Source organism: Macaca nemestrina, chromosome 1 (genome assembly GCF_043159975.1).
Source record: "Macaca nemestrina isolate mMacNem1 chromosome 1, mMacNem.hap1, whole genome shotgun sequence".
Lineage (NCBI taxonomy): Eukaryota > Metazoa > Chordata > Mammalia > Primates > Cercopithecidae > Macaca > Macaca nemestrina.
This window is the reverse complement of record NC_092125.1, coordinates 178405802-178427032: the sequence shown is the minus strand read 5'-3', so window position 1 is coordinate 178427032 and position 21231 is coordinate 178405802. Positions and strand designations below refer to the sequence as shown.

Here is a 21231-nt window from a genome sequence, read left to right as displayed (position 1 = left end):
GAACTATACTCTGTCTCAAAATAATAAAACAAAACAAAAAACAGCGCTGGGCATGATGATTCACGGCTGTGATCCCAGCACTTCAGGAGGCCGAGGCAGGCGGATCATGAGGTCAGGAGTTCGAGACCAGCCTGGCCAACATGGTGAAACCCCATCTCTACTAAAAACACGAAAATTAGCAGAACATGCTGGCAGGTGCCTGTAATCCCAGCTACTTGGGAGGCTGAGGCAAAATAATCGCTTGAAACTGGAAGGCGGACGTTGCAGTGAGCCAAGATTGCGCCACTGCACTCCAGCCTGGGCGAAAGAGCAAAACTCCATCTCAAAAAAAAAAAAAAAACAACCAATAATGTCACCTACTATCACCTACTATCAATATGAGCTTAACAACAATTTTTATATCAGCTGTGACTGAAAAATGTGATAACACTAAACAATAAAAATTCCTATGATAAGGAGAATGAGAAATACAAGCTTAAAAAAAAGGAAGTAAAACTCCCTAGAAAAAAAGGGAGGAGAAAAACATTTACTCTTTTGAAAATGAAGCACAACTCTCTTAGTCGTACCTCTGTAATCTAGTATTGTGACTGAAATGTCCTCACATCTGAATTTTCCAGGTGTCTGAAGCCTACTTCTCCATCCGTCCAACTTTCTTCTTCTTCTTCTTTTTTTTTTTTTTTTTTTTTTTTAAGGAAAACCTTACTAAAATACATTAAACATTCCTGACCCTTCTTAAGCAGACCATACTGGAACCTCTTCTTGACTGTGACATCATTGAAAACACAGTTATCCTCTCAGGGCCATGAAACATATAAAGCTGTTTCAAATCACCCTACACAAATTGGCTAGTGTGATTTGGTTGAGTCGGCTTTTAAAGCTTTCCTGTCCCCTCCTTGACCACTAAGCTGCTACTGTCACTTCTCACTATTGTCAAATGGGCTTGTCTCTAAGAGCTCATCACCTTGTGTTTAGACTGCCATAAAACCATTCTAATTTGATAGGAAACCTAATATTGAAACTTGTTTGAACTGTATTTTTTTTAAGTTTAAACACGAATGAAATGCATGAGCTTTCGTGTACTGAGAGCGCTTAGTGAGTAGAGTAGTGCATGAGCTTTAACGCATGTATGAAGGTGTTCTGAAATGGTTCAATCGTATGTGTTTACTTCTTATTTCTCTCTGTGGTTCCATATAAGGAAAATTTCCAGGAAAACTGAACTCTAGATTTGAGACTCTACTAAATCTTTCTTAATATTTTCTTATTAAAAGCAAAAAATGCCCTCCTTCACACTCAGATTCAAGTAAATGGTATATGATATTGTAGGCAGTAAGTACAAAAATAAGTATATGGACATATTTTTCTATTAACGTTGAAACCTTTTCCTCAAATTGCTAAAACATTACAACATTTGCTTTTCTAACATTGAAATTGTTTTCAAAATTTAAGCTAACAATATTACTATGCTATATAAAGCTGTCACAACCTACTATGATTTCACTAAAACCACATTCACAGACACACAAAAGGTACTCCCTTCATGCCAAATTACATTCATTCTAAAAGTGAATGGCCAGGTAATTACAAGGTGAGACTCCAACCATTAGATTAACTCACAGACCTAATTCCCAAAGGAGATATATATATATAGGATCAGAAAGAAATTCTTATTTAAAAATTAGGCTATGCTGATTCTTATTTAATTCCCTATTTTTATTTCATCTACTTTCAACTGATTTGGGAAATTATTTCATTTTTTTACTCTAAAGCCTTTAAAGGGCCTTTTTTTTTTAAATTTACCAAATCACAGTAATTCATAAACCACAGGTCATGGATTCCAATCACTAATAGTTAACTAAAAGCTACTCATTTGATATTCACTCCACATTCATACTAGGATTGCTGTATTTTAGGAAAAGAATAACACGAATTTTAACATAAACCTCAATCATACACATTGACAGTATTACAATTTTAATCCATTTATAATTAACACTTACTACCAAAGGGGAAAAAAAGAGACAGGAATGAGGTAAGTTAAGGAACTACAAATTAATATGCTTTTTTATTTTTATGTGACTTAGATATATTACAGCAGGACCAACTTTGGGGCTCTAAACTTAAAAAAAAAAAGCAATGAAATCTTGAAAGCACTTCTGACAAAATAATACCTCCAGAAGGAACATCCACATTAAAACAGGAACAAAGCAAGGAGTTCACAATGTTTATCAGATCCCAGTATTAAATGTCACTTCTGGGAATATTAATTAACAGCACTAGACAGCTAAGAAAAGTATTTCCTCAGTTAATATGAAATTTCCTTCCCCAAACTTCCACTTTAGTATTTTCTAAAGACAAACTTAATAAATAAGGTATTCATTATAGTATTAATGTATGAAGGTATTCCTTATGGATAAGGTACATTTCATAATTGTTAAGTTCTGTAAGATGCACAGGATACCTGGTTCAGATTTCTACTGATCCCCTGGAGGGATTACAAAGGCCTGACTCTTCCCATTGTGCAGAGAACAGAACCAATTGGTACGCACTTAGCAGGCCAAAGGAGTTTACATTAGCCATGCAGTAAAGAGTGAAGAATTCTGACGGGGGGTGGGGGGGGGGGTGGGGGGGGGTGGTTAAAAATCAGAATAAGTTATTTAGAGCAGCTGTGAGAGATCACGCTCTTTAATAATAGAACACACTCTTACATGCTGTGGAATGATTTTGAAGTATTGCTATTCAAAATCAAAACTGGACAGCTTCTCAAAGTCCCTTCCAGACCCAGACAGAGACCAAGAACATTTACATCCAACAATACCAGTGAGAACCAAACACATCTTTTCTGAAAAACAGTATCTTTACTTAATTGGAGGATATCAACAAGGTGGCTTTCTATGCAGTTCTGTGTTTTGCTAGATATCTGGCTCTTTTTTATCTGCATTCTCCTTGCTTCTACTGAACCGGAAGTTAACAGCTTTCACTGTTCAAATATTAATTTTTAAACCAACCACTAATTACAGTAGGGCCCCAAACAGATTTACCTAACTAGCTACATGACCTTGGGCAGTCAGTTCTTGTAAAATGAGAGGCTTGGACTAAGACCCACTAGAATGTAAACACCATGTTCTGTTCACCACTCTACTCCCTGCCCCTGGGACAGGAAGGCATTAAGAGAAAACCATTGCTGTCCCCAAACTACAAATATAAAAAAAAGCTTAAGTCATTTTTTTTCTTTTCTAATCAATTAGATTTTATTCTGTTTTTCCCATTTTTAAAGAAGACAATGAAACTGAAATTTCCTATGCAGCAAATAGAAATGGATATAATTTAAAATAAGGTTCTGTTTTTAGAAATAAAAAGGGTTAACTATATAATAGCTGACAATCTTCACCCAGTTTTTTTACTCTTTTCTTCCTTCCCTTTAACCCATTATTGTGTCCCATTCCTTTTTCCTTGAAAGAGAGGCCGAAAGAGTGCAGGACTTAGAGCAAAAGGGCCTGAGTACTAGCCCCACCTCTTCTATTAACTGACTCTGTGGGGACAAGTCACTTCCCCTTTGGGGCCTGAAAGGCTGCATTTGTTAAACAAGGGAGCTGCACCAGTTATTAATTTCTAAAGTATGCTTCTTTTTTAAAAATCTGATTCACCTTATTTTCTATCCATTATTCGATTCCTAATGCCTTGATTGGTGCTCACCACATCATTGCACAGTAGCCTCAAAATCTGTCTTTCCCTCATTATTTTTCCTTACTATCCATAATGTTACCAAACAAATTTAATCCCAAAACCATGAGTTGAGCAGAGTGAAAAGCACACTGACTTTGAAGACAGAGACCTGGGTTCACAGCCTCTGCCACCCACTACATAATCGTATCACTAAAATGGCTACGTTAACTCTCTCACCAAGGGTTAAATAAACTGTATAACACACCTAAGACAGGGCCTGACACCCTGTAGATGCTGGATAATATTTATTGCCTTTCCCTATTTCCCAAGATCAAGAGCCTCAGTTTCCCAACTGCGTACACCAAGGATGACCAAGAAGTTGCATAGGTGGCATGCATTAAGATTTTTAAACCACAGAGGCACATTCTGGGTTAAATGTTCCCAAAAGGCTCCTGTGTGTCAGGAAAGTGTCAGCCTGCCAACCTCTGCCAACACGCTTCCTGGGTAAAGCAGCCTCAGTCACCAGCTCCTCTAGAACTCTAAAAAGTAAACAGTGCAGCCTCCCTCCCCCAGGCCAAACCCACAGGTCTAGGAGAAATGAGGACTTGATGCACTGCTTCGAAAAGATGAAGATTTTATGGATTTTAATTTACCGCAAACCAAACTCCTTAGCCTGCCATTCACATAAGAAGCCACTCCCAATTCTTTGTACGTACATGTACTGGCAGTAAGCTAAGGTTAGCGCTAATGTTAACATGAATGCACCAAGCATTGTAATTTAAATTGATTTTCCAATCACAGGAAATTAAAAGGTATGACAAAAGAAAAAAAGAATCAAATTTCTCACATAATGAGGATACACTGAGCTTTGCAGTTATACAAACACCTTCTGAAAAAGCAACGGCTTTCTTCTTGATTTCAAAACTGGGTCAAAACTAGAAGGAACAAGGGAGGAGTGATAGGAACTGGCAATGAGAAGCTCATTTCTTAAAGTGACTTAAGTACGGTTACTCAATTATATGGGAATTTTTAAAAATTCCCAAACTAGGAATAATAACAATATTTATTTCCAAATACTAGTCAACGATACAGCTGAGTTAGTGGGTTACAGGGGCAATCTAGCAACTGTGTCAAAGTGTGGAAGCCAAAGAAATCTTGTGCAGAAACCAGTTTTTTTTTTAAGTGCCACCTTCTTGCTCAAGCTACTTCAGCCCCAGAAACTGTTGCAAAAGCATACAATTAAAAGGATATAAAACTGCTCAGGAAAAAGTCTTTCAGAAGGCTTAGCTTCTCTAAGCTTCCAAATTCGTATCTCTACCTAATAATGCAATCCCAATAATTTGAGATCTATGCTTTTCTGTGGTCAGGCCAAGCTGCTCTACCGGCCCCTGAAATGAACTGCCCAACGAATCTGACCAAAATTCCTGCCATGAGCTATGTTTCTGCAAAGTAATTATTCAAAAGCACTGCTGCTTCTGGTTGATCTTTTTTCTTCATTGTAGAAGAGTCCGTTTTCTTCCCCCATGTTCCTTGCTCACACCCCAAACTAAACAGGCATAGTTTTCTCCACCTAGACCTGAGGTCTCTGATCAAAGCCATTAGCCTCAAGACTCCTCCTCCACTCCCATTGGGCTCCCACCCTGTTCCGTGCCCTCTGCATAGCACCTCAATATGACTACAATCTCTTTCCCCAGTCTAGTTTTCTCTCATTTCTGACCTTACCGATGACCAGCACTCCCTCTTTACCCAGACCTGGTCCCAGCTCTATCTTCCAATTCCAGTTCCCATCCCTGCCTAGACCCTCCTCAGCTCCCATCCCTGCCCAGGCCTCCCACCTCTGCCCTCTCAGTGCAATCCCCACTGCTCTAATACCTGATCTTATTCAAGTCCAGTGCCCACAACCCAGACTTTGATTCAAGTCCTCATTCCTGGCCCCGGCCCCTTCCCTCTTCATTTTAAATCCTACTCAATGTCCCCTCTTTCCGATCCTTGACTAAAACCCCAACCTCATTCCTAACCCCAACAGTTTTCCTGTGATCCTGTCAAAGACCACTACTCCGGCCGGCCCACACCACTTTTTCTGACTCTGAACCTGGTGCCTCCGCCAATCCTTCACTGAAACCTCGTGCCACAAAATCTCCGACCTAGCCTAGTGTACCAGTACCCCATTTCCGACGCCCTACTGCACGCATCCTTCTCACTATACGCTCGAGTGTCTGTCTTCCCATCTCGGATGATGGCCCTGGAACCTCCTCCCCATCGTCTGCGTGCATAGCCGGAAACCTAAGGGACCCCTCCTCACCCCAACCCACAGCTCTGCTCTCGGCATCCCTAATTCCCTTTTACACGCCTCTCCTAAGGGTCCCTCTCCCCACTTAACCCCAATCAAGTGACTTCGGTCCCCAACTGTCGCCTGGGGCTTCTGTCTCCGCCCCGCCCCCACTAAAGCCCCCGCCGAATGCCCTCTTCCCACACCAAGCCCAGCGGGGTGTGTCCCCTCCCAGTAACTCCAGCCCAGTGGCTTCCCACAGAGGTCTGGTGTTGCCCCTCCTCACCTCCGCGTCCACCACCTCGTGGTAGGCGGGCGGGGGGTCGAAGCCGCCCCCGCCTCCGGTGCTCCCGCCGCGGGAGGGGCCGCCGCCGCCGTCACCTCCGCCGTCGCCCCGCGGGCCCCCACCGGGCCCGGGGCTGGGGCCGCCGCCGCTGTCCATGGGCTCGTAGCCGCCGTAGTCGAGGCCCGGCCGCTCGTTGGTGAGCAGCGCCACGGCCTCGTTGATGTCGTTCTTGGCCAGGCGCAGGGCCTTGCGAATGGTGGCGGGGTCCGAGAAGCCCATGCACAGCAGCGTGGTCATGTGCTGCTCCTCCTCCGATTCCATGGCTTGGGCCTCCGGGCCGCCCCGGCGAACGCACGGCGAAGCTACGGGTCCCGGGCCTGGCGGACCGCGCGGCGCACCCCCCGCGCCGCCTCCGCGCCCAGGTTGGCCCCTGCGTTCCTGTCCCGCGTGCTCCGCAGCCGCAGGCCAGGCTGGGTGCGGGCGTGGGTTCTGCGAGCCGAGCTAGGGCGGTGGGGCGCTCAGGCGCGGCGGCTGCCCGGCCCAGCCCTGCGCGCCGCCATGTTGGCCTCCTCCCCCTCCGCCTCCTCCTCCCCGGGCCGCGGGGCCGCGCCTCCGCTCCCGGAAGCGGCACGGGAGGTGACCGTGCTCGCCGTTGCCTGGCTAGGGGTGGCTGCGGCGTAGTCTGTTTCTTTCAAATGAAGGAGCCGAGAAAGGGGCCGCGCCGCGGAGCGTGCCTAAGGTGAAAGGGCTGCCGCGCAGCCAGGCAGAGGCGAGGGAAGCTCCTCCGTCGTCGCCACCGCCCGCCCGTTTTGCCGGCAACAGGTTCCCCCGGGGCGGGAGGGGCCGCAGCGCCGCGCCGCGCCGCGCAGCTCGCAGCGCCGAACGTCGCCGAAATCCCCTGGCCGGCCAAGCCTCCGCAACCGCGACGCGGCTTCCCTCGGTCCGAGTCCCCCGAGCCTCTCCGAGCCCCCGTTGGACTTCCCCTCCCTGGCCGGCGCCGACCGACCAGCCTCCCTGCATCCTAGAGGGAATTGCCTCGCCGCGGCTGTGAGGCACCTACACCCCGGCCTGAAATGCACCGCAGTCCTGAAGGAAATCCACCCTCATCCCACGCAGATTCACCCGCAACGCTGCCTGAATACGCCTGGCTGCCTACAGAAATTCCTGCTCAAACCAGACGCGTGGACCACCTGAGCTGAAATTCACGCTCACTGACACTCGACCCTAGCCCCGCCAGCCCTTGCCGAAATCACCCTAAACCCGTTGAAATTAATTCTCAGCCGTCCGAATTTTCCTTTCAAGATTGACCACCTGTCTCCGCCAAACTGACTGAACTCTACCGAACTCTTACCCTGAAATCCCCTGGGAGTCCAAAATATATTTTTTCAGCCCGAAATCTAAATCCCAGTTCTCTGTGTGAAAACCTCCAGAAACCCAGACTCTTGTTACTTCGACCACAGACTCGTTCGAACATGGGACATCGCCTTCCCACATTTTCACCGCAGTTTTTGGCTCTGATTCTTTGTCCCTGCCTCTTGGGCAGCATCCTATCCCTATTTCTTTCCACCTTTGAGCATCCGTCTACCCCTTTGAAGGCCTGCTTTCTTTGCTTTCTCTTCTCTCTCACCTTTGGCGTTGGCACTCTGGGGCCATATCTTTAGTTCCCTTGACTTCCACTATCTAAGCCAACGGTGTCCAATCTTTTGGCTTCCCTGGGCTACATTGGAAGAAGAAAAATTGTCTTGGACCACACATAAAATACACTAACACTAATGATAGCTGATGAAATGTTTTAAAACTCTCATCATGTTCTAAGAAAGCACATAGAATACACTAACGTTAATGATAGCTGATTAAATTTTTTAAAACTCTCATCATGTTCTAAGAAAGTTTACGAATTTGTGCTGAGCCGCATTCAAAGCCGTCCTGGGCCTAAGTCCTTGCTATTTTTCCTCTTCAATTTCCTTCAATTCATACTTCTCTAGGTTATTTTCCCACCCTTTCCCAAGATTCAGATACCTATTCCTTCGTTCTTGCTGAGTTCATCTCCTATGCCTATTCTTAAATACTTGCTGAATTCATCTTGTAATGTCCTCATCCTGGTTCCTTCCTGAACCTGAAATCCAACTAACCTTTCTTTTTCATCCCATCAAACCCCTGCTGTTGCCAAACCAGCACGCACTAAGATCTCCACATACACCAAATATTAAATTAGTGCCAGTAGGCCGGGCGCGGTGGCTCAAGCCTGTAATCTCAGCACTTTGGGAGGCCGAGATGGGCGGATCGTGAGGTCAGGAGATCAAGACCATCCTGGCTAACACGGTGAAACACCTCTCTACTAAAAAATACAAAAAAGTAGCCGGGTGAGGTGGCGGGCGCCTGTAGTCCCAGCTACTCGGGAGGCTGAGGCAGGAGAATGGCATAAACCCGGGAGGCGGAGCTTGCAGTGAGCTGAGATCCGGCCACTGCACCCCAGCCTGGGCGACAGAGCAAGACTCCGTCTCAAAAAAAAAAAAAAAAAAAAAAAAAGAAAGAAAAAAAAAAAATTAGTGCCAGTACCCAGACATTGTCTCTGCACTCTGCTGGCATATTTTCCCCTGGACCACGAACCCTTCGTACCTAGTTAATTGCCACCTATATTTATAAACACCAGCAATTTGATTTACAGGGTGGATTTGTCACTATTGTTTACTTTTAAATGAAGTTACTGTATTTGTTTTTTCCATTAAATGCGACATTATAAAGCCTAGACCTCATATCCAAAGCAAATAAAGTCTCTTAATTTTTGAATTAAAAGTAACAAAAGGAAACCTTCTCATACTTCTGAACAACAATGACAAGAAGGAATGCCTATAATTGGTTTGAGTCACAATGTATATATTGAAATAAAATTTTGTTAAGTATGAACTTCTAGGTACACAATGAAGTTTTAAATGTTTATCTGAATAAATTTATTCAATAAATAATTCAATAAATAATATATTCAATAAATTTAATAAATAGAATAAAAATGATTCTATTTACTAGGTGCCAGGTACTATTCTTGGCATAAACAAAAATTTGATGATGGCAAAGTGAGGGCATTCAATTCTGCCTTGTGTTTGAAGAGTTAGTGACTAAGAAATGAATTACAAGGAGAGAGGAAGTAACAGGTAACGAAAAAATTGTCACTAAAATTTGAGGTTGAATCTAAGAGGTCATGAGAGAGCCAACTGAATCAGATGGCACGTTAAAAGACTCATCAACGGTGGCAGGTTTATAGAACATGACAGAGGAAGCTGTGCTTAGCTGAGAAGAGGAAGCAGAGAAGGAAGCAGAGAAAAACAAAGTCTGTGATAAAAACTGGAAAGGAGCCACAAAAGGCCACAAAAAACAAGGAAGTCCATTTTGGAACCGGATCCTGGAGTGACTGAAAAGGCAGAGTGTCATTTGAGGATGCGAGTAGTATAATCATACTTTTTTTGCATATAAGAAAGCAAGTGAGTACTTCAAACTGTGGAATTGGGATAGCAGGGGTGGGGCCTATGATATGAATATTCATAATTGTCATTTACATTTTTATTTTTATTGCAGTAAAATCTAGAAAATGTTGAGAAGATTTTTAAAAATTTAAATTACATTCAATTCCCATACCTCTTTCTCTAGAAAGGTTCTAAAGGAAAAAGAAAAAAAAATAGCTACATCTAGAAGTAAGGTATGATGAATTATCTTGAAGACTGAGGGTTTTCTAATGTTAATAAGTAGTTTTTCAGATTATTTATTGAATATCTACTTTGAGCCAGGCTGAGGACTAGGGAGACACCTGTGAGAAAAACATTACACAATTTCTGCCCCTTTGGAACTTACCGTCTATAATAAAGGGAAATCGACAAATAATAGTCATAAAGCATGATAGGTACTTTGATGGGGGAATTTCAGGACATAAGGGGCAAATTCTTGCCCTCTGTGGGGGTAATTACCAAGTCTATGAAAACTGAAAAGTTTCCCAGAGAAGATGACATTCAAACTATAATCTGACATAAGGTTGGAAAGCCAGGAAAAGGAGTATGAAATAAGGAGAGAAAGTTCAAAAGAACAGGAACAGCATGTGCAAAGGTCCTGTTGTGGGTGAAAATAAAGCAATTTGGATGAATTAAAAGCCAGTGGAGTATAGAATTCTAGAGAGAGATGGATTGAGCATTCCTAACCTGAAATCTGGGGAAAAAAATTTATTTTCTTATTCTTTTTTGTTTTCTTATTAAGAGATGGGGTTTTACCATGTTGCTCAGGCTGGTCTCAAACTCCTGAGCTCAAGTGATCTTCCCACCTCGGCCTCCCAAAGTGCTGGGATGATAGGCATGTGAGCCACTGCACCCAGTCCAAAATTTGAATTTTTTTTTTTTTTTTGGTTTGGAGTCTCACTCTGTCACCCAGGCTGGAGTGCAGTGGTGTCATCTCAGCTCACTGCAACCTCTGCCGCAGGTTCAAGCGATTCTCCTGTCTCAGCCTCCCAAGTAGGTGGGATTACAGGCATCTGCCACCATGTCCGGCTTATTTTTGTATTTTTAGTAGAGGCAGGGTTTCACCATGTTGGCCAGGCTGGTCTCATTGAGGCTCCTGACCTCAAGTGATCTGCCTCCCTCGACCTCCCAAAATGCTGAGATTACAGGTGTGAGCCACCATGCCCAGCCCCCAAAATTTGAAAATTTGTGTGCTGACATGATGCCATAAGTGGAAAACTCCACACTTGACTTCATGTGATAGATTGCAGACAAAACGTGGGTGGAAACTGAAAGCCTGCCATTGTTTGTTATTGTTGTTGTTTAATAGCTAATATAGGTATTCTGGGGATGATACTGCCCTGTTTAGGTATGCTGAACACATTATTCTTTCACTGTATTAAGCATATGCCATATTTTTCACTGTTAAGTACTTAAGTGTGAATGGTATAAGAAAAAAATTGCTTATTGGTAGCATACATATTCATAGTCAGGAGTGATGGTGATGCCAGATAATCACAGATTGTCTACATCAGTAGCTCACATGGTGACACCTCTGCTTTCTGATGGTTCAATGTATACGAACTTTGTTTCATGCATAAAATTAAAAATGTGTATTAGGTTGGTGCAAAAGTAATTGCAGTTTTTGCCATTGCTCTTAATGGCAAAACTGCAATTACTTTTGCATTGACTTAATATAAAATTATCTTCAGGCAGAGAGTGATAGCTCACACCTGTAATCCCAGCACTTTGAAAAGCCGAGGCAGGCAGATCACCTGAGGTCAGGAGTTCAAGACCACCCTGGCCAACATGGTGAAACCCTGCCTCTGCTAAAAATACAAAAAATTAGCCAGACATGGTGGTGGTTGCCTGTAATCCCAGTTACTCGGGAGGCTGAGGCAGGAGAATCGCTTGAACCAAGGAGACGGAAGTTGCAGTGAGCCAAGATTGCACCATTGCACTCCAGCCTGGGCAACAAGAGTGAAACTCCATCTGAAAAAAAAAATATTAGCTGGACATGGTGGCACACTTGTGAGCTCAGCTACACAGGAGCTGAGGCAGAAGAATTGCTCGAACCCAGGAGGTGGAGGTTGCAGTGAGCTCAGATCGCTTCCGTGTACTCCAGCTTGGGTGACAGAGAGAGTCTCCATCTCAATAAATTAAATAAATAAATAAATAAATAAAATTATCTTCAGCTTAGGTGTATAAGGTGTGTATAAAGGCTGGGCACAGTGGCTCATGCCTGTAATCCCAGCACTTTGGGAGGCCAAGGCAGGCGGATCACAAGGTCAAGAGATCAAGGCCATCCTGGCTAACGTGGTGAAACCCCATCTCTACTAAAAATACAAAAAAAAAAATTAGCTGACGTAGTGGCACACACCTGTAGTTCCAGCTACTCAAGAGGCTGAGGCAGGAGAATCGCTTGAACCCAGGAGGCAGAGGTTGCAGTGAGTCGAGATCACACCACTGCACTCCATCCTGGGTGACAGAGTGAGACTCTGTCTAAAAAATAAATAAATAAAAATAAGATTTGTATAAAACAAATGACTTTTGTGTTTATACTTGGGTCCCATTCCTAAGATATCTTATTGTGTATATGCAAATATTCCAAAATCCAAAAATGTCCAAAATCTGAAAAACTTGTGGTCCCAAGCATTTCAGATGAGAGATATTCAACATGTAGTAGTGAGAAAAGAAGCTAAGAAGGTGGACAGACACCAGTTCCAAGAGGGCCGCTTAAACTGCAATAAGGAAATTGAACTTTATTCTGAGGGAATGGAAAGTCACAGAAACATTTATGCAGAGGACAGAAATGATGCTACTTAAATTGTAGAAAGATCAACCTAACTCAATTTGGAGAATGGTTTAGAAGGGAGGAAAAGTGAAGGGAGAGAACCCGGTAAGGAGACAAAACCAGTTAGCCTTCCTAGGTAACCACTTTGGAATGAAAAGTTGAACTTTATTTTCTTATGCAGTGTACAATTTTTGTCTTTTGTCTTGCTTTGAAGCAGTTTTAGTGTGATATGTCTAGATGTGGCTTTCTTTGTATTTATCTTCAATGGAGTTTGTAGAGTTTGTTGAGTATGTGGTTTGAGGTCTTTCATTAGCTTGGAAAATTCTTGGTCATTATTTCTTCATATATTGCTTTTGTTTCATTGTCTCTCTCTTCTCCTTCTGGGACATTAATTACATAAATGTGAGACCTTTTTCACCAAATCACATTTGTCTCCTATGTTTGTTTGTTTATTTTATAATTTTTTTTTTTTTGAGACAGGGTCTCACACTGTTGCCAGGCTGGAGTGCAGTGGTGTGTTCCCAGTTCTCTGCAGCCTCAATCTCCTGGGCTCAAACAATCCTGTCACCTCAGCCTCCCAAGTAGCTGGGAGTAGAGACATGAGCCATCTGCCTGGCTAATTTTCAAAATTTTTTTTTGTAGAGACAGGGTCTCACTATGTTGTCCAGGCTGGTCCCAAATTCCTGGGCTCAAGTGATCCACCTGCCTTGGCCTCCTAAAGTGTTATATTCTTCTCTCTCTTCATGCTCATCGCAATATTTTTTTCTGCCTCTTTTCTCATTCACAAATTCTCCCTTCAGCTATATCTAATCTGCTGGTTTTTTTTTTTTTTTTTTGAGACAGAGTCTTGCCCCGTTGCCCAGGCTGGAGTACAATGACGTGATCTCGGCTCACTGCAATCTCCGCCTCCTGGGTTCACACCATTCTCCTGCCTCAGCCTCCCAAGTAGCTGGGACTACAGGTGCCCACCACCATGCCCAGCTAAGTTTTTGTATTTTTAGTAGAGATGGGGTTTCACCATGTTAGCCAGGATGGTCTCGATCTCCTGACCTCATGATCCGCCTGCCTTGGCCTCCCAAAGTGCTGGAATTACAGGCATGAGCCACCGCGCCTGGCCTAATCTGCTGTTGTCTACTTATTGTGTTCTTAATTTTAGTTATTGTATATATTTCTATAAATTCACTTTAATTTTTTATGACTTCCACATCTGTGCTGAAGCTATCTTGTCATTTAATTTCACAAGCATTAATCACAGCTGTTTATAGTTTGTGTCTGATAACTTCCATACCTGGATCTCTTGTGGGTCTGTTTCTATTGTCTGATTTTTCTCTTGATTATCAGTCACTTCTTATATTTTTATCAGCATAGTTTTTTTGAAATGGAAAATTGTGTTTTAAAAACTATAGAGATGACCTGAGGTTCTAGTTGATACCTTATTTAAGGGAGGATTCACTTTAGTTTCAACAAGCAGTTGGGAGTACATATAATAAGCAACTTAAGTCCCACCGTGCCTCCTCATTGGCCACACTCCCTCCAGGCACTGGCTTCTCTGAGCCACCAGCCTGTGGCTGCCCTGGTCCACCTGCACCTCTGGCAGCACCATGACAGATCAGGCCTTTGTGACACTGACCACAAATGATGCCTACACCAAAGGTGCCCTGGTCCCGGACTCGTCTCTGAAACAGCACAGGACCACCAGGAGGCTAGTCATGCTCCCCGCCCCACAGGTCTCAGACTCCATGAGAAAAGTTTGAAAGAGAGTCTTTGATGAAGTCATCATGGTAGATGTCTTGGACAGCGGTGATTCTGCTCATCTAAGCTTAATGAAGAGGTCACAGTTGGGTGTCACGCTGACAAAGCTCCACTGCTGGTCGCTTACATATTATTCAAAATGTGTATTCATGGATGCAGATACTCTGGTCCCAGCAAATATTGATGATCTTTTTGAGAGAGAATTGTCAGCAGCACCTGACACAGGGTAGTCTGACTGCTTCAATTCTGAATTTATCAGCCTTCAGTTGAAACATATAATCAGCTGTTGCATCTTGCTTCTGAGCAAGGTAGTTTTGATGGTGGGGGAACAAAGCATACAGAACACGTTTTTTAACAGCTGGGCAACAACAGATATCAGAAAACACCTGCTGTTTATTTATAGCCTAAGTCGCATCTCTATATATTCCTGCCTCCCAGCATTTAAAGTGTTTGGCGGAAGTGCCAAAGTTGTGCATTTCCTGGGATGAGGCAAACCATGGAATTATGATCCCAAAACAAAAAGTGTCAAGTGAGTCCCACCATCACAACCTGACTCATTCAGAGTTTCTCATCCTGGTGGAACATCTTTACCACCATCATTTTACCTCTACTTCAACAATTTGGCCTTGTCAAAGGCAACTGCTCATACATAAATGTGGAAGATGTCTCAGGAGCCATATCACATCTCTCTCAGGGAGATCCCCGCTATGGCCCAGCTTTTGTATCCTCAGAAGAATGGAAGGAGCAGTGGGAACAGGGCCAGGCTGATTACATGGGAGCAGATTCCTTTGGCAACATGGAGAGGAAACTTGACACTTACCTCCAGTAGAAACACTGCACTTTCCTGTGGACACATCCACTTCACAAGCCTTGTTTCTGATACTTAGTATCTAGAGCTGGGTTGAGAAAAGTCTGTTACAGTCGCTAGAGGTTTTCACTAAAACTTACCAGATGAGGGGTTTTTGTAAGACAACAGGTGAGAACTGGGCAAAAGTTGTGAAGCAGCAATTCTGTTGTTACCTGGACAGCGTTTTGCTTTTTAATCCTATTTAGCTTGTTTCAGAAATTCTCACTTTTGTTGACTGCCAACATACAAAGTAAGGGAAGCTCAATATTAAGCTGTTAAGGTGGCTGTATCGATTCTTAAAATCTGCAGACCCTGGTTCCAAATCAGTCACTGCTTTCAGAAGTAGACATGCCATCTGATCCTTGCTTGCTTGCTGGTTGTACCTACCTTTCACTAGACCTGCATTTTAGAATTGCCCAGTGCTGCCAGAGTGAGTGATTGTAATTCTGCTTGCAGGTAAATATAGCTTATATTAACACTGCTGAATGATTCATAAACGTATCAACAAATAGCATTAACCCATTTTATTTCCTGGTCTTAGTGTCTGAAGATGTTCACCAGTTTTCTATGTACGGTAAGGCAGCATGCTAAAATGCTTTTGTTCAGTCTGCATATTTGAAAATAGCAATATGTTCTCTGATGGTTACCTACAGTGGCACCCTGTATGAAAAATAAAGACTTATTGCAGTAAAAAATAAAAAATAAGCAACCTTTGGGAGGCCGAGGCGGGCGGATCATAAAGTCAGGAGTTTGAGACCAGCCTAGCAAATATGGTGACACCCTGTCTCTAATACAAAAATTAACTGGGCATGGTGGCGCATGCCTGTAGTCCCAGCTACTCGGGAGGCTGAGGCAGAAGAATCACTTGAATCTGGTAGGCAAAGGTTGCAATGAGCTGACATCGTGCCACTACACTCCAGCCTGGGCAACACAGCAAGACTCTGCCTCAAAAAAAAAAAAAAGCAATTTAATTCAATCAGAGATTAGGAGGGTTTTTGTGGGTTTGCTGGACCTCAGTCTTTGTAAGGCCTAGTCTATATTTGGCCCATCCTTACTTGGAGGATTCTTTGGGGTTCCCAACTGATTTACTTGTTTATTGCTGTATCTCAAACCACTTCAATACTTGTGGCTTAAAACAATAGTGATTTCTTGTAATTCTCTGGGTTGACTAGACAGTTCTCCATTTGGTGTTGGCTGGGATCATTTGTAAAGCTGCATTCAGCTGGGCACTGGGCTGGGGCATTTTGGTAAGCTTTCACATAGCATCTCTATACAGTATTCCATCCCCCAGGGCCTTTCCACATGGCGTATTTCTCCACTGGGATAACCTTGACTTAAGCATGGAGGCTAGATTCTAACAGGGAGAAATCCAAAAGTACAAGTCCCAGTGAGCAAGTGCATATTTAATCTTTGTTTTCACCTTCACTAATGTACTATTGATAAAAACAAATCACATGAGCCAGATGCAGTGGTGCACACCTGTAGTCTTACCTTCTAAGGAGTCTGAGGCAGGAGGATTGCTTGAGGCCAGGAGGTTGAGGAGGGAGTGTGCTGTGATCACACCTGTGAATAGCTACTGCACTCCAGCCTGGGCAATACAGCGAGACCCTGTCTCTAAAGAAACAAACAAAAGAAAACAAATCACATGGCTAAGCCCAGAGCCAATGTGAAGAGGACCACCCACAGGCATAAATCCTGGAAGGTTTGGTTCACTAGCGGCCGGCAATGTAACATATTACCATATCAAATGAAATCCTATAGTGTTTACCAGAGTACCTCCTCTTTAATGGCTCCTGATCTCCAATTCTTGTCATCTCAGCCCTGTAAGCTCTCTTCAGCTTTTGGGCTTCTCAGTTGCTGATTAAGAATCAGCAAAAATGTCAAAGGAAAAGCAATACCAAGTGATGGGTTCACTTCTCTGTACTTCCTTTCTCTTCGGGATTGGTCCTCTGAGCTCACATTTTCTTAGAAACTTTCCAGTGCCTTCAAACTGATATTTCCTGTATTGTTCCCAGCTTTTCTAGTTATTCTCCATAGGAGGGATGGTCTTAAGCAAGATGATCTGTATTGCTGGCTCACAGTGGCCCGGGAAGTAGAAAGAGCTCAAAGAGAAGTGACTGGTTGGGTCCCAGGGCTTCTAGTCTTGGAAAATCCCTCAGTCTCTAGCAGGGCAGGGCAGAGGAGCAGCAGAACCACCTTTCCTCAAAGTACTTTAGCCTGTGCAAGCTTAGACTGTCATTCTTTCACTGTTAACCAGTATTAACTAGTTAACCAGTTCTTCTGCAGTCAAAAGCATCAGGAAGTACCCACCAAGTACCAGTGAGCCCTCTTGATGCTCTTGACTGCAGAGGAACCCTGCAACCTGAATAAATCCTCCTGGAAGGTAAGTAGGGGGGCCCTAATTATAACTATAATTCAATGTCTCAATATTTTAGCAAATGAAGGTTCAGGTGAGTTTTAATTTGTTTCAGAAAAAGCAAAGTAAAATGATATTTAATGTACTGGGTTTTGATGGATACAAATCTGTATCCATTATATATTATATGTTTGTTTTTTCTTAAAAAAAAAAAACAGCAACCAGAAAATTGTCATCAGTGTTCATACCTTGAATACTCTAATTGAGTATTGATTTTTTTATAACAGCTTTCTTGAGAGGCATAATTTACGTACCATACAATTCACCCATTTGAAATATACAATTCTAGTTTTCAGTGCATTCACAGGTATGTACAACTATTACTGTTGGCAATTTCAGAACATTTTCATCACCTAAAAGGAAACTCTGTAGCCTTTAGCTATCACCCTCCCATTTCCCTACTTCCCCCAACCCCCACAGAGATAAACAACCACTAATCTACTTTTGATCTCTCTAGATTTGCCTATTCTAGAAAATTCAAATAAATGGAATCTTACAATATGTGATCTTTTGAATTTGCTTCTTTCACTTAGCATACCTTTATAAGATTTATTCATGTTGTAGCATGTGTTACTAGATCATTCCATTTTATGGCTGAATAGTATTCCATTATATGGATATTTTGTTTATCTATTCATGATGGACATTTGAGTTGTTTCCAACTTTTGGGTATTATGAAGAATGCTATAAACATTTAAGTAAAAGTCTTTGTGTAGACATATGTTTTCATTTCTCTTGGACATAAACCTAGGACTTGGATTGCTGGGTCAAATGTTAACTCTATGTTTAAATTTTTGAGGAACTGCCAAATTTTTTCCAATTTTATATTCCTACCAGCTGTGTATGAGGGTTTTGATTTCTACACATCTTCTCTAATACTTAGTAATAAGTATTAAGTATCTGACTTTTTTTTTTTTTTTTTGAGACAGAGTTTTGCTCTTGTTACCCGGGCTGGAGTGCAATGGTGTGATCTCAGCTCACCACAACCTCCATCTCCCAGGTTCAAGTGATTCTCCTGCCTCAGCCTCCCAAGTAGCTGGGATTACAGGTGCCTGCCAACATGCCTGGCTAATTTTGTATTTTTAGTAGAGGCAGGGTTTCTCCTTGTTGTTCAGGCTGGTCTTGAACTCCCGACCTCAGGTGATCTGCCTGCCTCAGCCTCCCAAAGTGCTGGGATTACAGGTGTGAGCCACTGTGCCCGGCGTTTGTATTTTTTTTTTTTAGTAGAGATGGGGTTTCACTGTGTTGGTCAGGCTGGTCTCAAACTCCTGACCTCAAGTGATTTACCCTCCTTGGCCTCCCAAAGTGCTGGGATTACAGACATGAGCCAGCACACCCAGCCAAGTCTTATCCTTCTTTAGCTAAATTTGTTTCTAAATATTTTACCTTTTGGTGCTATTACAAATGTAATTGTTTTCTTAATTTCATTTTTGGATTGTTCATTGCAAATGTATAAACATACAATTGAATTTTATATATTGATTTTGTAACCTGTAACCTTGCTGAATTTGTTTATTATTTATAATAGTTTTTGCGAATTCCTTAGGATTTTAATACACAAGATCATGTTGTTATCTTGTATATTAATGATATGTAAGATAATATATCTTATATATCTTTCCAATCTGGATGCCTTTTATTTCTTTTTCTTGCCTAATTGCCCTGACTAGAACCTCCAGTAGAGTGTTGAATGGAGGCGGTAAGAGCAGCCATCCATGTCTTGCTACTATTTTATGGGGAAAATACCCAGTCTTTCACCATTAAGAATGATGTTAGCTATGGGTTTTTCACGGATGCCTGTATCAAGTTGACAGACTTCTCTTTTGTTCTTTTTCTCCTTTTTATTATTATTATTACTATTTTTTGAGACACAGTCTTGCTTTGTCGCCCAGGCTGGAGTGCCGTGGCATGTGGCTAATTTTTGTATTTTTAGTAGAGACGGAGTTTCACCATGTTGGTCAGGCTGGTCTCAAACTCCAGACCTCGTGGTCCACCTGCCTCAGCCTCCCAAAGTGCTGAGATTACAGACGTGAGCCACTGTGACCTGCTCCTTATTATTATTTTGTTTTTATCATGACAGGCATTGGATCTTTGTCTCCAAATGCTTTTTCTTCATCTATTGAGATAATCATGCTATTAAAAGAATTCTATTGATATGATGTGTTGCCTTAATTGATTTTCAGATGTTAAACCAACCTTGCATTCCTGGAGTGAATCCCACTTTGTCGAGATGTATAATTTACTACATATGATACTGGATTCAGCTTGCTAATATTTTCTTTTAAAGCTTAGTGATAATATTGGGGAAAGAGAGGAATTACTTTTGTTTTTAAATTTTTTTTTTTTTTTTTTTGATATGGAATCTCACTCTGTTGCCAGGCTGGAGTGCAGGGGCGTGATCTTGGCTTACTGCAACCTCTGCCTCCTGGGTTCAAGTGATTCTTGTGCTTCAACCTCCCAAGTAGCTGGGATTATAGGCAAGTGCCACCACACCCAGCTAATTTTTGTATTTTTAGTAGTGACAAAGTTTCACCATGTTGGCCAGGATAGTCTCAATCTCCTGGCCTCATGATCTGCCCACTTCAGCCTCCCAAAGTGCTGGGATTACAGGCATGAGCCACTGCACCCAGCCTATTTTTTTTTTTTTTTTGAGATGGAGTCTCATTCACTGTCACCCAGGCTGGAGTGCAGTGGTGTGATCTCAGCTCACTGCAACCTCCACCTCCTGGGTTCAAGTGATTCCCCTGCCTCAGCCTCCCAAGCAGCTGGAATTACAGGCGCATGCCACCACGCCTGGCTAATTTTTGTATTTTTTGTAGAGACAGGGTTTCTCCATGTTGGCCAGGCTGGTCTCAAACTCCTGACCTCAAGTGATCTGCCCCCCGTCGGCCTCCCAAGGTACTGGGATTACAAGCATGAGCCACCGTGCCTGGCCAAGAGCAATTACTTTTATAGGAATCTAGGTTCTGAGTCTGTACTGCCAAAAAATAAATAAATAAATAAAAAATTTTTAAAAAGTCAGTATGGACAACGGAGAAGGCTGAAAGAAGGAAGAGAAAAGATAATTCTTAAGTTTCCCTATCCCTCAGTAAAGACAGTATATTCCCAAATGGAGAGTCATTTGAAATTTAATGTGGTATTGTCCTTCACATAAGAAATAATGTGACTGATAATGTGACTGATCTAATGACAACCCAACATTAGCTTTTGGTTATTTTTCCAGCAGCAGCAGCAGCAGCAGCAGCAGCAGCAGCAGCAGCAACGAGTTGCTCTGAGCCCCCATCACTAAGGTAGACCTATTTGCTGGGCACTGCAAATTGGTTCCACTGCCTCCACTTTGGAATACCTTTTACTTGTAGTAGTCGAGCTGGATTTATATCTGGTAGTCACAGCATTAAAAAATGCATGATACTGGATTGTCAAGTAGGGGAGACATGGGAGCTAAGACCAAAGTTTTGACTGCCAAACCCAGGACTTTTCCTTGATTTATTAGGCAGTAGGCAACCATTAAATATTTGAGTCAGGGAATACCATGATTGAAGCTGTGTTTTAAGAAGATTAAACTAGCATTAGTGCATTGGATATAAAAGATCAAATAAGCAGCTGGGTGATGAGAATGAAAAGCAGCTTGCAGAAGGTAAATTCTGCAGGATCTGGCAATTAGATTTGATGATCAAGGGAAAGGAAAGACTACTAGATTTTAAGGTCGAGCAATTGAAACAATA

The 21231-nt window shown here is 42.6% G+C and overlaps 1 protein-coding gene and 1 pseudogene across 4 annotated transcripts in view; one reads left to right on the top strand and one right to left on the bottom strand.

The window, feature by feature from the left end:
* LOC105495244 (ubiquitin specific peptidase 24) overlaps window positions 1-7169 on the bottom strand; it is a 149884-nt gene extending 142715 nt beyond the window's left edge. For 2 of the 4 annotated variants that reach the window (XM_071092597.1, XM_071092598.1), the window contains exon 1: window positions 6219-7166. In XM_071092597.1, coding sequence (XP_070948698.1) covers window positions 6219-6539 — 321 coding nt within the window. In that variant the 5' untranslated portion in view covers window positions 6540-7166. Of the gene's footprint in view, window positions 1-6218 lie in introns of all 4 variants that reach the window. The other 2 variants (XM_071092605.1, XM_071092601.1) reach the window with 2 other exon arrangements.
* A 6923-nt stretch (window positions 7170-14092) lies between these two features.
* Window positions 14093-15164, top strand: LOC105495120 (glycogenin-1 pseudogene; annotated as a pseudogene).
* The last annotated feature ends 6067 nt before the right edge of the window (window positions 15165-21231 follow it).